Below are 19,795 nucleotides of genomic sequence, written 5' to 3'. Positions count from 1 at the left end.
GAATTTCATAAGTATAACCTTTTTCCAGACTCTCTGCTTTGCCTCCCACATCTGTTTTTCTCAGATGATTTAAATGTATCTCATGTTGTGCTCACTGATTTCTGATTTAGTTATTGGAAAAACGAGCGAGACAATTAGAACTTTTATTGTGTTGTTTTAACTGTATTGCAAGACTTACAATACAGTCATCATCTTCTAGTGTTAGACTTGGATAGGATAGATTTAACGTTACTGTTCGGGCTGTGTGTGGACTGACATGATGATGGTGGGACAGTTACATCACTTGCTTTTGATTAGTTGGGGACATTAGGAACCCTTCCTTATGACAAAACAGGAAGACACAATGTTGGTCCAATGATGAAGTGAAAACAGCGCTGGGTTTGGACGTTACTGCAGCTTTTAACCTCTGCCGAGGAAGCGCCATTTGTCTGTTTGACAGCTGGATCATGGACAAAGCTACAGGCCGGATGTTTACGTAACTTGATGGAAGGTTGTAGCGTTTGGAAAAGACGAACCCCTGAAAGTTTGAACCAGATCTTCGTCACCAACAAGAAATAAAGGCGCCCAATGGAACAACCTTTATCAACTATGGATATAGTTATTTGTAAATGCAAACTCCATCCATCCATTGTCTATACTGCTTATCATACTCAGGGGCAGTGTTCTATTCCTAGCTGTCATTGGTCGAGAGGTGGGGTACACCCTGGACTGGTCACCAATCAAACGGACAACCTTTCCTGCCAAAATGTACACCTATCGGCGATGTAACCTTATGTCGTTGTGGGAGGAACCTGGAGTACCCGGAAGGAACTCGTGCATGCTCGGTGAGAACATGCAAACTCTACACGGAAAGACCTCCTATGTTCAAACCTGGATTCAAAACAGGAACCTTCCCGCTAACCACTGCGCCACCGTGCAGCCCATAACTGCAATGTTCATGAAGTCATTTCAGCCTTTGATATATGTTCATTTTTACATGTTAAAGTTAAGTATTTGAATATTTCCAATTAATTTGTAAATGATAAAGGCACAGCGGATTCGGCTCCTGACACAACTCTTACAGTTTTGGAAATGTCCGGATATTTCGTGGCTGCACTTACAGATTTGCAGTTCAAAGAGGTCTGGGGTCACTTTAAATATTCTTAAACCAATGTTGAAGGAGACCCTTCTTTAAATATAAATATTATATCTGAGCTCCCTATTTATATTTTCCTGACCTTCTTTAGATTTCGTGCTGTTTACCCAGCAGCCCCCACCAGGACCTCAGGGCATAACTCGTCTTTCACATGCCAACGTGAGATTGGTTTTCTGAACTTTAAGTGCCAAAATTCCCCGTCTGGAATCCCCATGCCAGAATAACAGAGGCTGTAAAAAGCAGACCATCACATGGACAAATATGTGAGGCGAGACCAGCTCTCAGAGCCAGGTGATGCAACAACAGGTAAAGATGATGTGCTACAGGAACATCCAACTGTGAGTGCTGCCCTCTTCCACTTTATTTCCCCCCAGTTCCCGTGTCCCTTTGATCAGAGTCGTCTTTCATCCGCAGACACAACGTGACTGCAAGGTGACGCAGTTGTTCTCCGACTAAATGAATTCCAGATCATGAGCCGCGCTCGGCTGGATTTGCATATTCAAATTCTCCAGTCAAATCTCTCGCAGCCGGTTGCTGATTTCCACAACAGGGATCTGGCTTTTGTTGCTGTTTCACTATCGTGCATTTTTACAGATAGGCCTTCCCCTGCTTGTTTAATGTTTCTGATTTTTTAACAGGGAAAAATCACTTCAAGTAACCCCTGTTGCACTTCCTTCTCTTATCAATCTGATTTGTCTTTTAGGGTTACTTTCATCAGTCTTTTTTAAAGCTGAAACAAGCGCTTTTCTGTTCATATTCTATCTTCTACTGTAGAAAGAGTACGTTTAAGCATCTATCATTTCAAATGTAAGACAAAAACAGCTTTATTTTTGTTATAATCAGAGTCTTAGAAAGAAAACTCCAATGTTACACATCAAAGTCTGTTTGCAGGGCTCGGGGAGGATTACTGCGTTTGTGCAAGAACTTTGTCGGCCCTAACATGAGTTGAAGCTGATTAATACACGTTTGTAACCCACTCCACATCTCATCCTTGAGGCTAGGAGCTTGAGGCTACGTTAGCCACCATTAGCATAAAACACCTGACACTCTTGCATAAGTGTTGGCAGTTGAGTTGCATTGCAGGTTATGTTGATGCCAGGTTTTGACAAAGAAGGGTAAGACCCATTCTTTCTTTACTTTCTTCAAAAACCTTTCCGTTGTGAATCCTACTATGTTTAAAGCTACAATATTAAACTGATGAATCACTCTATTGGAGGTTGGCATGCAGTCAAAGCTTCATTGGAAACCATAAAAGCCTAATGGGTTGTTACAGAGGGGTTGTGGGCTTGATTGGCAATCAGGGGCATCAGCTGCAGTAATGACGGCTTTGCATCAGCCCATAATGATGAAGTGGTCAAAAGGTTTGGGTGATGACCAAAAGGAAAGCAGATGGTCGAGTTCAGGTCGTCTGTGCTTCCTCGCATGAGCAGAACCAGTTGAGCCTGCCTCCTTACTACATGTATGTGCGTCTTTGTTGCCCATGTTGAAGCACTTTCTCCTCAGTCTGATCAGTCTGACACCGTGTCACCTTTGTGTACACGGGTCTGTAGATGATGGCATCGTCAAACGGCCCAGTGCAGATTACAAAGTAGTCTTGTCACATTTCCAAGAAGAAGAGAGGGACAGACTTGGTGGAAACTCTGGGAGAGACTCAGAGCAGGCTGGAGAGACTTAATCTAGCAGCATGTGTCTGATCCCCCAGGAGGAACATGCTGGAGGAACCATTTGAGCACCTCTACTGTAACTGCGACCGTGAGCAGAACCCTGGACGGATGGATCGTCAAAAGACTCTATTTAAAAGCTAATATCTATACTCTAAATAAAAAGAATGACATGAACACAGACAGAAACAGATCATGGTCAAGATAATGATTTTGTTTTATGTCTCTATTATTTTGATTTCGATTTAACCCAAAATATTAGTTTAAAAGGACGAAGGATGAAGAGGTTTATGGACCAAGACGGGCACAATGAAGAAGAAACTTCCTATATTTCTTTCGTTTAAATAAAGGAAAGCTGCACATAATGTTGAACATTAAAGGGAAAAGAAGGTTCACGAACATATTCAGAGCGTTTGAATCTTTCAAGGAACCTGAAATCCTTCACGTTGAATCTTCAGCAGGCGCATCTGAAAGTGTGAATCCTCCTCCTCTCTCCTCAGAGTCGTCCTCACTCAGGACTGAATACAGGACCAATATTTTCTACATACAATAGCAAACCACTTGGCAGCTTATCCTGTTGGAGAAAAGCTACTCTCTCAACCTGCGTGTGTGTGTGTGTGTGTGTGTGTGTGTGTTTGATACGGGGTATGAGAGGGGGCCGCAGGTGCCAGACAGGCGGCCGTTTCACACCCGTCTTCTGTAATTGGCCAGAGCACCCCATCTTCCTTCAATAGGACCCCCTCAAACACACACATACACACACACATATAGATGCTATAACACACACACACACACACACACACACACACACTGTCGGAGGAATGAAGCAAGGCCAGCCCGGGCCTGACGCCACAGCAACCATGACGCCAGCCAATTATAGCACAGCAAGGCAAGGATGCGTGATAAAGTCACCTAGCAACTGAGAGACAGAGAGAGAGGGAGAGAGAGAGAGAGGGGCGAGAGAGAGAGAGAGAGAGAGAGAGAGATTAACAGGCATGGACAATCAAGCAGCCACCAACCAATTATGGAAGAGTGTGATGCAGTTGCTTGGCAACCCAAACTGAATGAGCAAGTGGGAGAGAGAGAGAGAGAGAGAGAGAGCGAGAGAGATGGAGCGGGAGGTTGGAGGTTGGATTCAGTGGGTGTATAGAGGAGGATGGAGGTATATGTGTGTGTCTGGGGTTACAGGGGGGGGTTCCTGAATCCACTCGAGGCTGTGGAGCTACCTGCTGAGGGTGGGGGTGGGGCGGGGGTCTAGGAAAGTCAGACTGAAGCTGGAGTTACTATGCAAGTGGTTTGTTGTTTATGTATACTTTTAATAAACCTTGAGGGGCTCGTTTTTTTTACGATCTATCACATAATCGTTTACATGCACTTTACATAACAGCGAGCCATTTTGCAAACCATGTTTGAAATATTTTATATATTTGAATTTGTTTTTCTTTTCTATTGGTTTAAAAAAATAAAAATCTTGAACTTGCTTCAGTCACATAAACTGTCTCCCTGAACATAAAGTTCTCTAAACATTGAGAGCTTCTCCAGCACAGTTAATTTATTGGAAGGAGAAGGAGGAGGAAGGGGGAATGCCATTTACTCAAACATGCACTAATAGGACCTTTACACATGTTTTAATGGCGGCCTAATGCAGTTAGAAATGTGGTGGTGAGCATGCACCTTTCCATCTACCTGTCCATACTCTGTACTCTATTACTGGACTCAAACCCACAACCCTTTAAGTTTGCAAGCCCTACAGACTGAACTACTGCCCCAACTCTAATAATCAACTATACAAATCACCCAGTATTGTGATAATTTGATGGCATATAAGAATTGAAACCGACGGCTTCCTGGAACATAATCTGTTAAATAAAGGAAAATGTGCATCAAAGAAAAACCTGCTTTGCAGTCGAGGAACACCGAATAATCAGAACAGATTGTTTAGTCGGCGTGGCGCGATACTTCACGAGCAGAATAAAATGAAATGGATCACTGCATATCAGTCATGACTTCCAAAAGGTGAAAAAAACCTTAAATGTCACAGGGAGCATTTAAATGTCACCCAACATTCAAGTGTCAGACGTTTCAGGAGCTGCTTGTTGACAGGCTTACGGCCTTAAGAACCCCCCCCACCACCACAAACATCTGAAGGCAGAGGGTGGTTTCAATTCAGTCGAATTCATCCGTCTTTTTTCCTCCTGAGGATTTTAAAGTGTTTGGTGTAGTTTTAAAAAGATCTGTTTGTTCCAAAGCTCATTTAATTGGTTCTTTTGTTAAAAAATACACAGCGTTTACACATAATAAGGACTCTAACAGTAAAAATATTGGGATTGTATTGAACTCTAGATCGTGTGTTGTATGACAATACTTGTACACATGTTGATGTCTATTTTGTTGTTTCGTTTTTTGCTCCAATTTTTCTGAATACTGCCGGTCAACTTTAGACAGTAGAGGAGTTGTTTGTCAGTTTTACTTCTGTGAAAGAAGCACAAGGTCGTCTGGCAGCAGCTGAGTTCATTTAACAAAATGTTCAGCGTGTTCATATTGGTTGCAGAGTGTTTATTAGGTATTTTGCAATTGTAGGAAGAGGCGCCCACACTCCGAGTGAATGCTCCCCTTCAAAATTTCATTAAGTACAGCTAGGACATTTGAAAGACAAACACTCCTTCCAAAAACCGCTCGTCTATCCTGCTATCTCGGCTGCCAAGTGTGCAGTTAAGTAAATTGTATTTGGACCGCTGCTTCAGTAACAAGGATGATACAATTATTAGCCATCTACTGTTTTTGGAGATCCAACCAGATCCAAGAAAGTGAACAAACCCCCCCTCCAGTAAAGCAGAAAACCCTGGCTGTGATTCAGAACATCTCTGACAGGCTACTTCAGAGCTTTACTGAATTAATTTGTTAATCTATTAATGTTACAGCTCATCCCTAATTGAACATTTCCATGTAGTATCAGGATATAAACCAGAATTCACATTGTAGCTGCAGCTCAGGGAAATTGCATTGGATACAAACAGAGGAATATTATTACCAGCATTATGTGGAATTGCAGCACATGCACTGTACACTCCTGACAGACCTCACTGTAATGATGCTTCTAATGGCCTCTGGTGTGCTCTCTGTGACAGTAAGTGCATTGATGTTGTGCAGGCTTTCTGCAGTTGCTCCTCCCTGTAGTCTCCGCAACGTTAATCCCTCCCCACATGTATGTTCAATGATTTATGGTCATAATAACCCAAAAAGAGGATTAAGCTAATTAAACCACAGTGCAGCGCTTGTAGTGAACACATCGGGAGGGAATACGTCGCCCCCACATTTATATCACACACACACACATGCACGCACACATACAGAGCAAAGGGGCTGCATCGCTTCAGGGTGTCTTTCTTTTCTCAGTGAATGATCCAGCCTGTAAAAGCTCATCGTTGGTTTGCATGACTCGACTGTAGAATCATCAGAAGATTAAAGATACTGCAGCTACCGGCCAGGCTACCAGAAAGCTAGCTTGTGCATTCTGGATTAGCTATAATAAAGCTACAGCGGAGGGTTCCCGAGGCTACGCTAGGTGCTGCCCTGGAATGTAATGCTGTACTTGAAGCCATGCGATGGTCGCTGGGATCATTTAAGCCTGTAACACGCTGGATTAATGATGCCAAGGTTGCCGGTATTAATACAGTGAAGGTCTGCAGGCTATGTACTGTAACCCTGGCGAACACCAAGGAAACTGCTAACACTGGATGATGACAACTGGAGGCCATGGACCACTCAAGATACTGTAAATGATGCTGTGGTTAAAGCTAAAGTTGAATAATGCTAGCTTCAGGTGGTACAAGTCTTTACAGGCCTCATGCAGCAGATAAGTGACAGATTCAGCCTTGGTTACTTTTAGAGGCTAGAATATGTCCAATACAGACGCCAATTTAATGGGAGACTGATACTGATGTGGTTCACATGTTCCTGTCACTTTAAAGGTCGTAAAACAGCTTAAGGCAACAACGGTAAATCCAAACAACCCCCAATTTTAATTAATGCTAGGAAGTTCTCAATTATCTTCTGTTATTTTGGTAAGCACCGAATATAGCGTTCAATTTTCGGGCTCTTAAGGTCATGTTTAGACCAGTGGTTCTCAACCTTGGGGTTGCGACCCCCAAGGGAGTCCTGAGGTAATTTCGGGGGGGTCGCCAGATGGTTGTGGAGCAAAAAGACAACAACATATTTCAGACTGGGGTATGGTTTTTACCTTACAGCACCTTTGACTGATATCATTTGCCTTAGAATAGATTATATTTATTGTGTCTGTGAGAGTCAGTGGGCCCTATTAACGGCACACAAAGCACGGTCCAAAGTACATGGCACTAAGTGGCTTAAGCGGCGTACAATCTGGGTGCAAAGTGAGCGAACAGGAACTTGATTAGGTCCTCTGGGGTGGTCCCCACTGGTTTAGACAACAGCACTGACAGCAGTCGCTGACAAAAACACAACCTATTAATTGATGTCAATAGGACCAGTGCATTGACACGGTGGGGTTGTAGATGCAGCACGCCATGGCAAAAAGTACGGTGTCACCTGCCTCACAGTAGCATTATTACAAGGCAGTGTCAATGGGCGATCAAAATTGCGCCAACGCTATGGTAAAATGAATACCATACTTCCATCAATCGATTTGTTTTGATACTGCACTACTTTACAACAGAACTTATCTGAGGACCTTTAACATAAAGAGCAGGTCCAGATAGTAGTGTACTTAGTATTATTATTGACAGACACCCAACTTTATCCACACATGATTAAGCATTTGACAAGAGTTGCACGGAAAAGCTCCTCATACTTGGTAGAAACAGACTCATAGGTGGATTGCCATCTGCCTCAACCAACTAATACTTAACTGATTAAGCTTCAAACTCATTGATCTGTTTCTTATACCTCACCAGTACCTTAAAGAATTGTGTCCTTGGAAATGTGACCTCACATTTTTCTGGGTTATCTTTGGTCCGAGTGTAAGACAATAAAATCATGAATAGTTCTACTCAAGAGACAATCTAGTCATCATTTTAAGACCACATAACAAAGATCTCCCTACTACTTGATTCTTGTCATGTGTTATGAGCGATACCTTGTACTGTAATGCTCTCTTAACTGAAGCAAATCGTCCATTCATCATAATTTGCACCAATCAGGTCAATCTTCACTAAAGTGTCTTCTTCATAAACCTCAGTCTCCTCGCACTAACACTTTAGAAATCTCACGGCAAATAGCCCCTGGACGCATTAGCCCGGTGTGTGTTCTGTATGTGGGTCACTGAGAGGGCAGCTGTAGCTAGCAGCTAAAGCCGCGTGTCAGAGCCAGTTGGACACGGCTGAATTCGCAATGTCATTTACTACCACTCTATCAATCATCAGGCAATTACCGAGGCAAGGTTTTTTGGCACTGAGCTGGAATCAAGACTCACGAGGAAATTAATAAGCTAGAGGATCAACGGAGAAGCAGGAGAGGGAGGGGAAAGGTCCTAATCTCTTAAAGAAGCACTGAAAAATCTGATGTTTCTCCTTCAACTCACAAGTATCTTTTGGGTTGTATACGTGTGCTGGGTTCTGTCTTTACCCTCATCAAAGTTCTAGGTTTAAGAGTTGATCCATCATGTATAATGACAGTGCTTGCAATTGCTTAAGGACATAACTGTGTTGGCTCTGAACCTCAGCACACTGTTAGTCAAATGGATAAGCTATAATCTTAATGCAGAAACTGTAGTCGCTTCCATTTATTACCCCTAATTCTAGTGGACATAAAGTATCTGGACAAGTTGTCTAAACTTGAACAAGGTCATCATTTTCAGTATCTGATGCCAAACCTCACAGACATCATCAGTCGATTGGTTTCATCCCTGTGTATGCTCTGCCAGCTCTGTACTGCAGCCAGCTTTGCTTTTATTTCAAGGCTGTTGGTTTGCCTGCCGTCTGGTCTTTAGAAGTGAAACACAAGATCAGTTGGATTCTTACATTTTTAGGACATAAAACTCTTTGGTTGCCATGTCTTTATGTCATGCTGCATTGTACTTACATTTTGGAACCCGGGGCTCATGTCACACGAGCAGTTTGGCATCAATACCTAAATCTCGGTTGTTGCAGATTAATTTGAAAGTCCTACTGGTTTTCTTGCACGTTCATTCATCGGTTCTAAACATGATATATAAAGACCCTTTCCCACTGGTCAAAAAAACAGTTTTTTTTGCTTTGTGGGAAAGGTTACAATCGGCGTTCAGACCCAGGTCCAATGACTCTGCAGTAGACCCAGGTAATTAATCGCATTGGCTCCGATCGGCAGTGATGGGAAGGCAAAACCCTGTCGATACGCTAATCTCCACCCCCTTTCCGTTGAGATGCTACGCTCCGTCTGTAACTTCTGCAACTCCTTGTCATCTCAGCTACAAATTCAGCCTGTCTCCAAACATCGTTCCAAATTTGACGGCGCCAAGCTTAATAAACAGACTGAATGAGTAGTAGATAGAATAAAGACCTAACCACCGTAACATCTTCACCGTTTACTAACCCTGTCTCTGGCGCGTTTGTGACGAAAAGAGACAATCGGCATTTATTCGTTAGTCTTCCCGGGTCTGAAAAACCCACGTCAACACGCTAATTGTGGTGGGAAAGGGGTATTCATTAGTACATCGGGTCAGATGTAGAGATCTAATGTTGCACACAAAGTGCAAAGAACGCAACATTTTTGTCAATATCCTTCACATAAGAGACAGCTGAAGCGAGAACTGCATTCCAACTGTTGGTAATAGCAATGATTGAAGAGGCTCTTACCTGTGTGAGTCCTCTGATGTGCCTTCAGATGGGAGCTCTTGGTGTAAACCTTCCTGCAGCCATTAAACTGGCACCGGTGGACTCTCTTTTTGTTCTCTGGTACGTCTCCTCCCAGACTTCCTCCTCCTCCCTGCTCGTTGTCACTGAGGGCTCCTCCTCGGCTCGGCGGCGACGGTAGCGCTCGGGCTGCCACCAGTTTAGCCGCCCCTAAGCCTACCTTCTTTGCCACAAGTTTGAGTGTTAGTGTACCATCTGCCGTCGCAGTCAGTGTTTGTGTGGGTTTGATGAGGTGGCGGCCGAGCTCTGGTGACGATGGCGGTGTTAGGGATGTGACAGCTGCGCTAAGCTGTGCGGCGCTGACTCCTGCGAGGACATGGTCTTTTGTTGTGAGGGTTTCAGTCCCTGCCTCTGCTTGGGTCTTGCTGGGGTTGGGCACATGGAGGATTTTGGCCTGGACCTTGGGGAGGGTTACCAGTAGTGGAGGCGGGCTGGGCTGGTCAGGGAGGCTGGGAAGAAGGGGGTCCATCAGGTCCTCATCACTGTCGCCACCCTGCATGAAGGCTGGCGTTAAGAGACAGTCGAGCTCCTCATCGAAGAGTTCTGAGAGGCGCTTTGGCTCCGTTTGTAGATACCGCTCCAGCTCTAGGCATGTCTGCAAAAAGAAGAACATAGACCCAACTTAATTCAGTTTGTCTTACAACTCCAGTCACATTATCTACATATGCAAGATACTCATACTGTCATTGCAAGGTTTAAACGCCCTCAAGTCAAAGTGTACAGGATGACCGTTCTACATCAGGCCTTGTTGACAGTTATTCTACCGTTGGTATGTTCACTGTTTCTCCCCATAGTCTGGACTTTCAGATACCCTATGTACCAGGGTATTTGAATTCAGATACCCACTGCAGGCTTTATATTTCTCTGCAGCTGTTGACCATGTCACCTGGCACACGGCAGTCCTGAGAGAAGAAGGATTTAGTCTGTGATTGATTGCTGCTGCCTGGGCGAGCTCTCTGGAGCCCTGAACTGTGGAAGCCTTGCCTGTTTCCCTCTGCTCACCCAAATCAACCAGCCGTGGAAGTTGTATCGCAAGATAGAGGACGGAAGGAGTGCGTGATGACGGAGGGAAAGTCAAACAATGAAACAAAGGTGAAGGAAATGAGATACGGAGAGAGAAACGAGGGAAAATAAGCAAGTGTTTCTGTAATTGTTTACGCAACCTTTCTCCAGAGATGACAACATCTGTGCATTTTTTTTCAACAATGATACCGTGCCAGGATTTGGCAGCAGAGCAGCATCAACACAGTTGTTGGTCTGCTGGCCTCCTTTGGTCAAGGGCACCTACCACATTACCTTAAGGGATATGAGCCAGAAACCTTTTGGTAACTAACCTACTTTTCCATCCTTAAAGGCTTTACCTCTCCTCTCTTAACATACATGTTCTCGGTAATACCTCCCCCCTCTTACTTGAAGTACAAACTGCACTTCTGATGTCTACATGGCACTGTTTAGTCGATGCACTTCCTGCTTTGATCTCTAACACCTGCAACACTAGTTTTATCGAAATTCTGGCTGCCTCTTCCAACAGGGAAAAGAAGACTGATGCAGCTGCTGTTGCTTTAAAAGTCATAGATTTTAAAATCAATCTTTCAAACCTATACCGGAGTAAACAACATACTGTTTTTGTGGTGTTGTTTCATGTTGAGAAAGAGAGGTAGAAAGACCACAGCTCCATAACTGTGCACTCAGCACTTTCTGTGTAAGCTACCTGGCTCCGGCACTGTCCTGCAGCATAGTGCCTGTACTGTATCTACTCGGAAAATGAATTTCCTCTGTTTGGCCAAGGGCCTTTGGCAGCTGACGGTTCTCATCCTGATCCCCTGGCTCCTTCCACCTCTGCCATTGGAGCAAATTACAGCCACTATAGAATTTTTCTTAGCAGCAGCTGGTTGACTCGGTTCATTCAGAGAGGCCAGCGTTGGAGCTTTGCTCCGCTCAGCCTCAGTGACGAGACAGACAAACCAACACGTTTAGTCTGAACATCTGTTGAGTGGTGATAAGCTGAACTTCCCTCTCTCGCACGCTCTCTTTTCTTCTCTTTAAAAGAAGTCTGTTTCCTAAGGATGCTCATTTGCATACGAACATAAATCAAAGTTGTTTCTTCGGGGGTTACACTGCTTCATAAGGAAACTCAAAAAGAGACTCATGTATGTACAAAAGCCAAGATGACGCGCGTAACAATGTCTTGTGGAAAGCTGATAGTAGCGCTGTGAGGAAAACCTTCTGGTTACCCTTTTGTCCAGATTGTTGCTATGATTTGTTAGCGTTGGTATTCCTGTCAGTAATTGCTGTGTGTAATACAATATCTAGTCAAGCGTGCTGAAGGAGGCCATTAAATCTCCGCGTAAATTAGATCAGTCATTGCGAACGCATCAGGAAACCAATAGTGCAGATTATGAAACAGACATCAGATTATGTGGAGTGGAGCCAAGTACTTTTATCAGGACAACATAACTGCATGGTTTGGTGGACAAGTGATGACTGCACCAGTCGTTCAGCTTCCTTAGCTTGGTTGTCGGGGAAACAAATAAGGTGAGTAGTGTGTCATATTTTTTAACCATCCATCACAAGTGACAGGTTTGATTGTTAATGATTAAGTAGAGTCTTATTTTTGAGTGTTTGATCTGTGAATGTTGGATCTAATGAATGTTGCTAATGAATGTTGTATCTAATTACATGTAAATGGAGTGCACTTACGTAGCTCTTCCGACCACTCAAAGCGCATTTACACTAAATGTCACATTCACACACTCATGGCAAAGGCCTAAGTGCCAATCTCCAATCAGCATCTATACACATTGACACAAGATGGCGATGCATTCAGGAGCAATTTGGGGTTCAGCGTCTCGCCCAAGGACCCTTCGACATGTGACTGCAGCAGTCAGGGATCGAACCCCCAACCTTCCACTGAGCCACAGCCGCCACGTCATGCTGCCGCCTCTAATAGCCGAAGCATTTGGTCTTTGGTTCCTGGTTTCGGCCGTCATTCTTCTTCTGACAATAATCTGCATAACGAGGTGTACTGGGAATGACCTTTCACTTCAGGTGCTCAGCTCTGAAGCTTACAACAGACACGGCGCACTAATAGAGTCCAAGGGGCAATGCGCAGCCAAAAATCAGAGAATGTGTTGCTGCACAAATGGATGAAAACATCCAAATGATATTCTTTATTGTAAAAGAAATGGTGTTAAATGTTGAACAAATAAGGAAAGCTCAGATAAAGACACAGAAATACGTATTTTTGATCAGCTTATTCACTGTTGTCCATCTTTGTATGAGGCATATTAAATTGCCTGTAACTATAACAACAATAATTGAGCATGGAGACTCATTCTCGCCCTTAGATATGTGTGATAGAATAATCTAAACTCAAGGTTTACTTGCAGACTTCTTCTTGCAACTTTACCCAGCCCACATTAAAGCACCATTGGACGGAAGTTGACATCTCAGGTCGGTGGATGTATTTACAAGACGAGAAAAAATGCGGTTGAGTGAACCTCAAGCTTAAAATATATATATATTTTTGGCTTTTGCCTTTATGTTATAGGACAGCTAAAGAGAGACAAGAAATGTGGGAGTGACATGCACCAAGTGATCAGCAGATCAGGAGTCGAACCTGCGATCAGTGCGACGACGACTGCAGCCTCTGTATACGGGGCAGCTGCTCTACTAACTGAGCCGTATGACAGATAGCAACATGATTTTGTCTTGCTGTTGTCTTTAGATAATACCATTGTTTGGATCAGCCTTAAATTAAGAGATTCAAGAGAGTCTGGAGGAAAATTTGCCTCCATGTTTTCTGTTAGCTTTATTTTTCCTCACATGAGACAACAGTTAAGCTAGTATTGAACTCTTGTCTCAACTGTTGGGAATGATGGGCTCTAACAGGGATAAAAAGGGAACTACTTTTTCATTTTTTGTTGCTTTTTTTTTGCTCCAAATAATATTGAAAAACCAACCAATGTACATCTGTGTAAGAGATGTATTTTCGTCGCTTAATTCATTTGATTTGCATTTTAATTTACACAACCACAGATTCAAATACCACAAGGACGTAAAGGTCAACAAGGGGAGCACTTTGATATATAATTTATGCAGTTTTCCTGGTTCATTAATGTCACAGACGATGAGGCTTTTCTCCTGAAGGATTCACGCTGTTGCAGGACTCAGTTGAATTATAATTCAGCCGCTGTTCTGTGCGTGTTATATATATATAATTCATCATCACAGCGCCATGAATATTACTCGTCTTTGATACAGTAAACTCTCTGTGATTGGGATTTCTGGCAGCATACTGTAGCATTGTTTCCACTTGGACTAGAAATCAAAAATAGAAAGGTCTGTGTGTCTCCTGGCGGGGGCCGAACTGATGCTGAGGATTGTGGGAGGTGGGCGGGCGGGCGGGGGGGGCAGAGGGTAGAGAGAGCCCGAGGCTGTGGAAGAGGAGCGAGCGGCTATCAAACCCACGGCTGGCAGCGAACGCACCGCCTCTGACATCACACGTATGACCTTCTCCTTGGTGTGTTTCTCCTACACACCATGAATATCAGGTAACAATGACATGTAGGGCCTGCAGCGTGTGCGTGTGTGTGAGTGTGTGCGTCTGCTGGCTAACAACTCAGACTGATAGCATGTGTAGGGCTCACCTCCTGTCCCCCTGCTCAGTCCCACACCATATGGAGAAAGGTCACATCGAAAACACACACACACTGACACACACGCAGGCAGACAGTAACACTCCGTCTCATTTTCCCCATAAAAACACATCTTTTGACTGACTGTTGGAGCAGTTCAACACTCGGACGGAACACAAATCTCTTCGGTTCAATCATCATCACAAACAATGAGACAGTGAACCGGAGAAAATCTGCAGCGCCGACGAAAAGTCAAAGCTACGAGACGGCGGGAGCACAGCGGTTTTAGGACAGGGGTCAAACAGAGTCCAAGAGAGCGCTGCAGTAAGAGACAGCCAATCAGAGAGCTTCAGGGTCTGTTTCTGGCAGTTAATAAAGACCTACGTTAGGAGGGGACGCTCTGCAGATCGGTTTAATTCAGTTTGTTGTTATGTTGCGAATAAAACGCTGCATTTATGTCATCTCTGGTAAAACGACACACGGAAAAGATTTGGGATGCTTTATTCCAAAATGCGTACCCTGAACGCTCGTCTGCTGGACTTTTACCCCAAATCAGCTCTCTGTATGAAGCTACATGTGTAGCTAACCAGCAAACTCACAAACAAATTTTGTTTTGTTTATAGCTCCTTTTAAGCTGGCTGAATAACTGTACAAGTGTCATTACTGGGTTCACCAAGAGTAGGCTTGGTGCAGCCATTAATCCACATGTTTGTTTAAACTTTTGTAGTCCTTTTAAACAATTGAAAGATGTTGTGGCCTCTCAGTTGCACCTAAACTCACAATTACAACCGAGAAGAGTCTCTCAAAGACAGTCTGTATGATTTGACGTGAATATGACAAAAAAAGGAGCAGTCGTTGGTTTCTAAATGCAGTTTTAAGTGTTGTAAATCTACAGCCTTGATTTCACAGGCTGCCAGATTCCTTAAAGCAGTAGCCACCGAGGCTCATGGGTACTGTAGTGTTAAAATACCTGAAGTATTTAATATACAAAACAAGAAAGAAGCTTGATTTACTGCCTGACATTTGGTTGCCGCCAACAACCAGTCAAGTGGCAGTTTTATATCTATGTCTGTCCAAACTCATCATCACTCATTCTTTCGAATAATTTCCAACATCAGTTCTGAGAGGCAATTTTTTACAGACAACTGACATATTGGATTAGAAGACGAAGAAGGTGTAATTGCACAGTGGCCCTGACATTTGACCTTGGCCAACAACATCCCATCAGTTATTCATTGGCTCCATGTAGATGTTTTTATCCATTCTGTCCAGAAAATGTTGCTATCATGAGAGGACAGACTCATGGATGTATGCGTATACAGACAACCGGACACAGACACCAATCAGCATTATCAGCATTAGCCCGCCTTCTTCCATCGCTCCGTGGTCCAGTTCTGATGCTCGCGTGCCCACTCAGCGGTGGACAGGGGTCAGCATGGGCACCTTACGCCTGAAGCCCCATACGCATCAAACTGTGACGCTCTGTGTGTTCTGACACCTTTCTATCAGAAGCAGCATTAACTGTTTCAGCAATCTGAGCTACAGTAGCTCTTGTGTTGGATCAGACCAAAGGGGCCTTCACTCCCTGTGTGCATCAGTGAACCGTGGCCGGCGGTACTGACCCCTGCAGGCCCGGGAACACCCCTCAAGAGCTGCTCTGCTCCAGTCGTCTAGCCATCACAGTTTGGTCCTTGTCAAAGACGCTCACATTCTTACGCTTGCCCATCTTCCTACTGACAGGTGCTACTGTAGGGAAATAATCAGTGTTATTCACTCGATCTGTCAGTGGTCATAATGTTATGTCTGATCGGTGTATCACTTCTGGTTACAGCAATAGTGACTACATATGAAAACAAAGGAATTGTACTGAGACAGGGCTGAAGTGTTTAATGGTTTCCAGTGCTGCTTGCTTTAATGTTGTTATTGTAATAGGGGTCAAGGTCAAAGGCAGATGAAGTGTCACTGCTGTAGAGAAGGTCAGACCGTATTTCTAAGCTCTAAATGTCCATATTCTACCAGCTCTATGTGCGTGCATGTGTGTGTCATCGCTTTAAAGATATATTTCATTTGCAGAACAGACGCTAAAGGCCACCTGCATCCCCCTGCTCTCCCCACGAACGTGTTTTTCCCCCTTCATATTCGGAGTGTTTGATTTAATATCTGGTCTAAAATAGCTACCAGTGACGTGCAGGTCCTGTTTCTCTCTCTCCGTGTGTGTGATGCGTGTGTGTGTGTGTGTGTGTGTGTGTGTGTGCGTTCGCAGCCTGCTGAGGTCCATTAATAATGAATGCAGAGAGCAGAGGGCTCTGGATGGAAGCGCTAAGAGCTTTTGACAGACAAAAGATCATCGAGGACGGAGCTCAGCAAACACGCTGAAGTGGTTTCAGCAGGAGAAGCTCCGTCTGTGTTTGCATGCACGCAGTTATGTGACTATTACCAACATTTCCATTAGGACAACAGTGAAATTAAGCAATTTACGTGATTCAGTGAAGTGACACTTCCTATAATGATCTACTTCACATGTGGTTATTGCCGCATAAACGGCTGACTGAACAACATGAGAGGCATCAACAAGCCGTCTTTCTATGGAGGTTTTATATTCTACGAAACCTTAAAGCAGTCGGCGAGGAGCTGATGCAGACCGTTCAGATACGTCCAAGACAAACTGAATGTATGTAAACATTTGTCATTTGTCTCATTCAGAATACGATACCGCAGGGAGACACCTTTATTTCTATTATTTCTATTATTTGTGAAGTGAGAACATGCAGGAAAACCACCAAATGTTCAACCTAATGTCATTAAATCCTCCGAGTTCAGCACACGTCCCCCTCGCAGCAGTATTAGCGTATCTCTAATACTCTAAAATAATTCTCCTCTCATGCTTATTCATGAGATGAGGGTGCGTTTTCATCCACCCCCTCTTTAAGATTAAGACATGTGTGTGCCGTCAGACAGGCAGATGAAGCAGCAGCAGCTCAGCCAGCAGGGGATTCATGGTGGGAATCATGTGATGTAAATGTCAGTTGCACACGAAACCTGCCTGACAAGCCGAACAGATAAACTTGTACATGTGCACTTCAGAGCAGCGCGGACCGTCTCCAGCTCCGTGTTCGTGTCTGATGGATTCACCGAAACCTCCTGGAGATTGTTTTTTTTTGAGCACGTACCGAGACCCAGCTTCACAACCACTAACATGAGTTTTGAGACAACTGTTCTGGTTTTGAACAAATTCCCAGTTGAGCGCAGTTATATAAAAGCTTTTCTTTAGCAGCGGAATCAAAAGCAAACAGCCCCAACATGTGTCTGCAGACCATCCTCATCAAAGTACGGACATATAGGACGTCTGTGCAAGCAGCTTCATACATGCAAACTACTAATGTGCTATTTTTTTTGGCCTTTTATGCCTTTATTTAGAGAGAGAGAGGACAGTAGATAGTGTCAGAAACAGGAGGATAGAGAGTGGGGATGACACACGGCAGAGGGCGAGCCCAGGGCCGCCGCATCGAGGACTGTGGCCTCTGTACATTGGAGCCGTGATTTAAACCGCTGAGCTAAACCGGCGCCGCGTAATGTGCTAATTTGAATTTTAACTCCAAACCTTCTTTTCCTTATTAAGCCAAAAGCCAATGCTAAGGTATTCTAACCTGTGTACACAAGATCCCTTACATAATGTACATAATGTAACTTTAAGCTATGCAACTAAACAGAAACCTTTTTAGGGTTACAGCCTAAAGTACTTCTGGTGCATAAACGTAACCACTTACCATGTGGGATACATAAATTTACATGCACATACTGTTGTTGACGTCTCTAACAGTTATATATGTTGTTTCTGGAGTCATTTGCAATGGGTTGGGTAGATGGTAGCTCAGTCTGTAGGGACTTGGGAATCAGAGCATGGATGGTTCAAGTCGGACCAAGCGTGGAAATTCAGACTGGAAGCTGGAGCTTCATTTTCCATTTCATTTCCTTTGCACTGTTGAGGGGCCCTTGAGCAAGGCACAGAATCCCCCAGCTGCTCGGCCTATGTGGAGCCCCCTAACTCTGACATCTCTCCATTAACGTCCACAGGCTTTTGTTTGTGCATGTATATTTTGGGCCTATGTGTGTGTAGCATGTTTGCCCTCGGGTATTAATAAAGTGTATCTTCTTTAAATTCACTTATTGAGTGTTTTAGAAACGAGGACGAGAAGTTGTAACCATCACAGTTAGTTTAGTTAAGAAAAGTTGACATTAAAAAGGGTTTGGCTATCAAGCAGAGTTTTCTGTCTTCTATTTTCAATTATGTAAAACCATAGTGACGTGTTTGTAAGTTGGTGGCTTGTTTGGTTGCCATGGACACTGCATGACACTGTGACAAACGGAGTTAGTGAGGAACCTTGGTAAATTCAAGTAAAGGAGTTATGGAGCAAAAACCAGTAAGAAGGCCATGGAGATCAATGGTACAAGGCTTGTGTTGAGATTTGTACTGAATGCTTAGACTCAGAGCAATCCATTAGCCGATACCGATAGAGTTTTTATGGTGAGATTTTTGTCTTTTTTGTTCCTTTAAAGTTCCCCAAAAAATGATTAACATAATTTGAAAATGATTTTTCGAAAAGTGACAAAAAACTATGGCAGGCTATGTTCCTTTAAACAATCCTCCTTTAAAGCTCCTTTAATCGCATCGAGCTTTTACTGCAATTAAACCAACCGAGTGAAGCCCATAGACCCCCGTGTTCATTCTACATCTCCTCATGTTATTTTCATTCATCTTATCTGTGACATTAAAAACTGATGCTCCAGTGTTTGAGTCAGTTTCCCCTCTCTCTCCTCCTCCTGAGGATGTCATCTCCTCCAGGCTAATCCTTTTAGTTTGTTCCTGTCTCTCTTTATCTGCGTGTGCATTAGACTGTGTTTATTTTCCCCCACATTCTACAGCTCTTGGCTTCAAATTATGTTTTTCTCTCCACTTTCTCGTACAAATAGGTCCTAATTAAAGTGCTTTGGCTTCTATAAACTGCTCTTTGAAGCTCTACCTCTTGATGGATCTCCCTCTCTCCACGCAGCGGGCTCTGATGGCTAATTAGCCACTCAAAAGAAAAAGGCAAAAAGAGGCTCTTTATTCAGCTAATTTGCTGATGCGGCTGTGTACACGGCGGATGTGTGTGTTTGTGAGAGTGAGAAGAGCATAATGACTTTTAACTGATGTGTGTGAATATGTAATGTCTCATGCTCGGGAGTGTGTACAGCATCAAACCGGTGCTATTGGAAGCGAGCTGTTTCCTTTATGTCTGAGCTAGCATCGGCGCCGCGGAGCGTGTTTGGTGTTTTGTTACAGAACAAAGTGTGGTTTGTGTGAAGCTGCCTGTAAAGACGCCGGAGCTGTTTGAGTTCCTGCAGAAGCTTCTGTATGGAGTCAAATAGACTTACAACGGCACTTCCTGCAATCTGATGAAAACAGCAGCAAACCGGATCCATTAACACCTGACTAAAGTTAGCTGACTGCTAATA

General features: G+C 43.8%; 1 protein-coding gene across 1 annotated transcript in view; it reads right to left on the bottom strand.

Moving 5' to 3' along the window:
- The window catches only part of klf7b (Kruppel like factor 7b), an 85,347-nt gene that overhangs the window by 21,386 nt on the left and 44,166 nt on the right, over window positions 1-19,795 (bottom strand). The window contains exon 2 of the mRNA XM_069662764.1: window positions 9,606-10,257. Coding sequence (XP_069518865.1) covers window positions 9,606-10,257 — 652 coding nt within the window. The remainder of the gene's footprint in view (window positions 1-9,605; window positions 10,258-19,795) is intronic.

The sequence above is a fragment of the Semicossyphus pulcher genome, unplaced genomic scaffold, assembly GCF_022749685.1.
Source record: "Semicossyphus pulcher isolate SPU_LCO1_2020_fin unplaced genomic scaffold, fSemPul1.0.p SCAF_15, whole genome shotgun sequence".
Lineage (NCBI taxonomy): Eukaryota > Metazoa > Chordata > Actinopteri > Labriformes > Labridae > Semicossyphus > Semicossyphus pulcher.
Note: the sequence above shows the minus strand (reverse complement) of the source record. Positions and strands in the feature narration are given on the sequence as shown.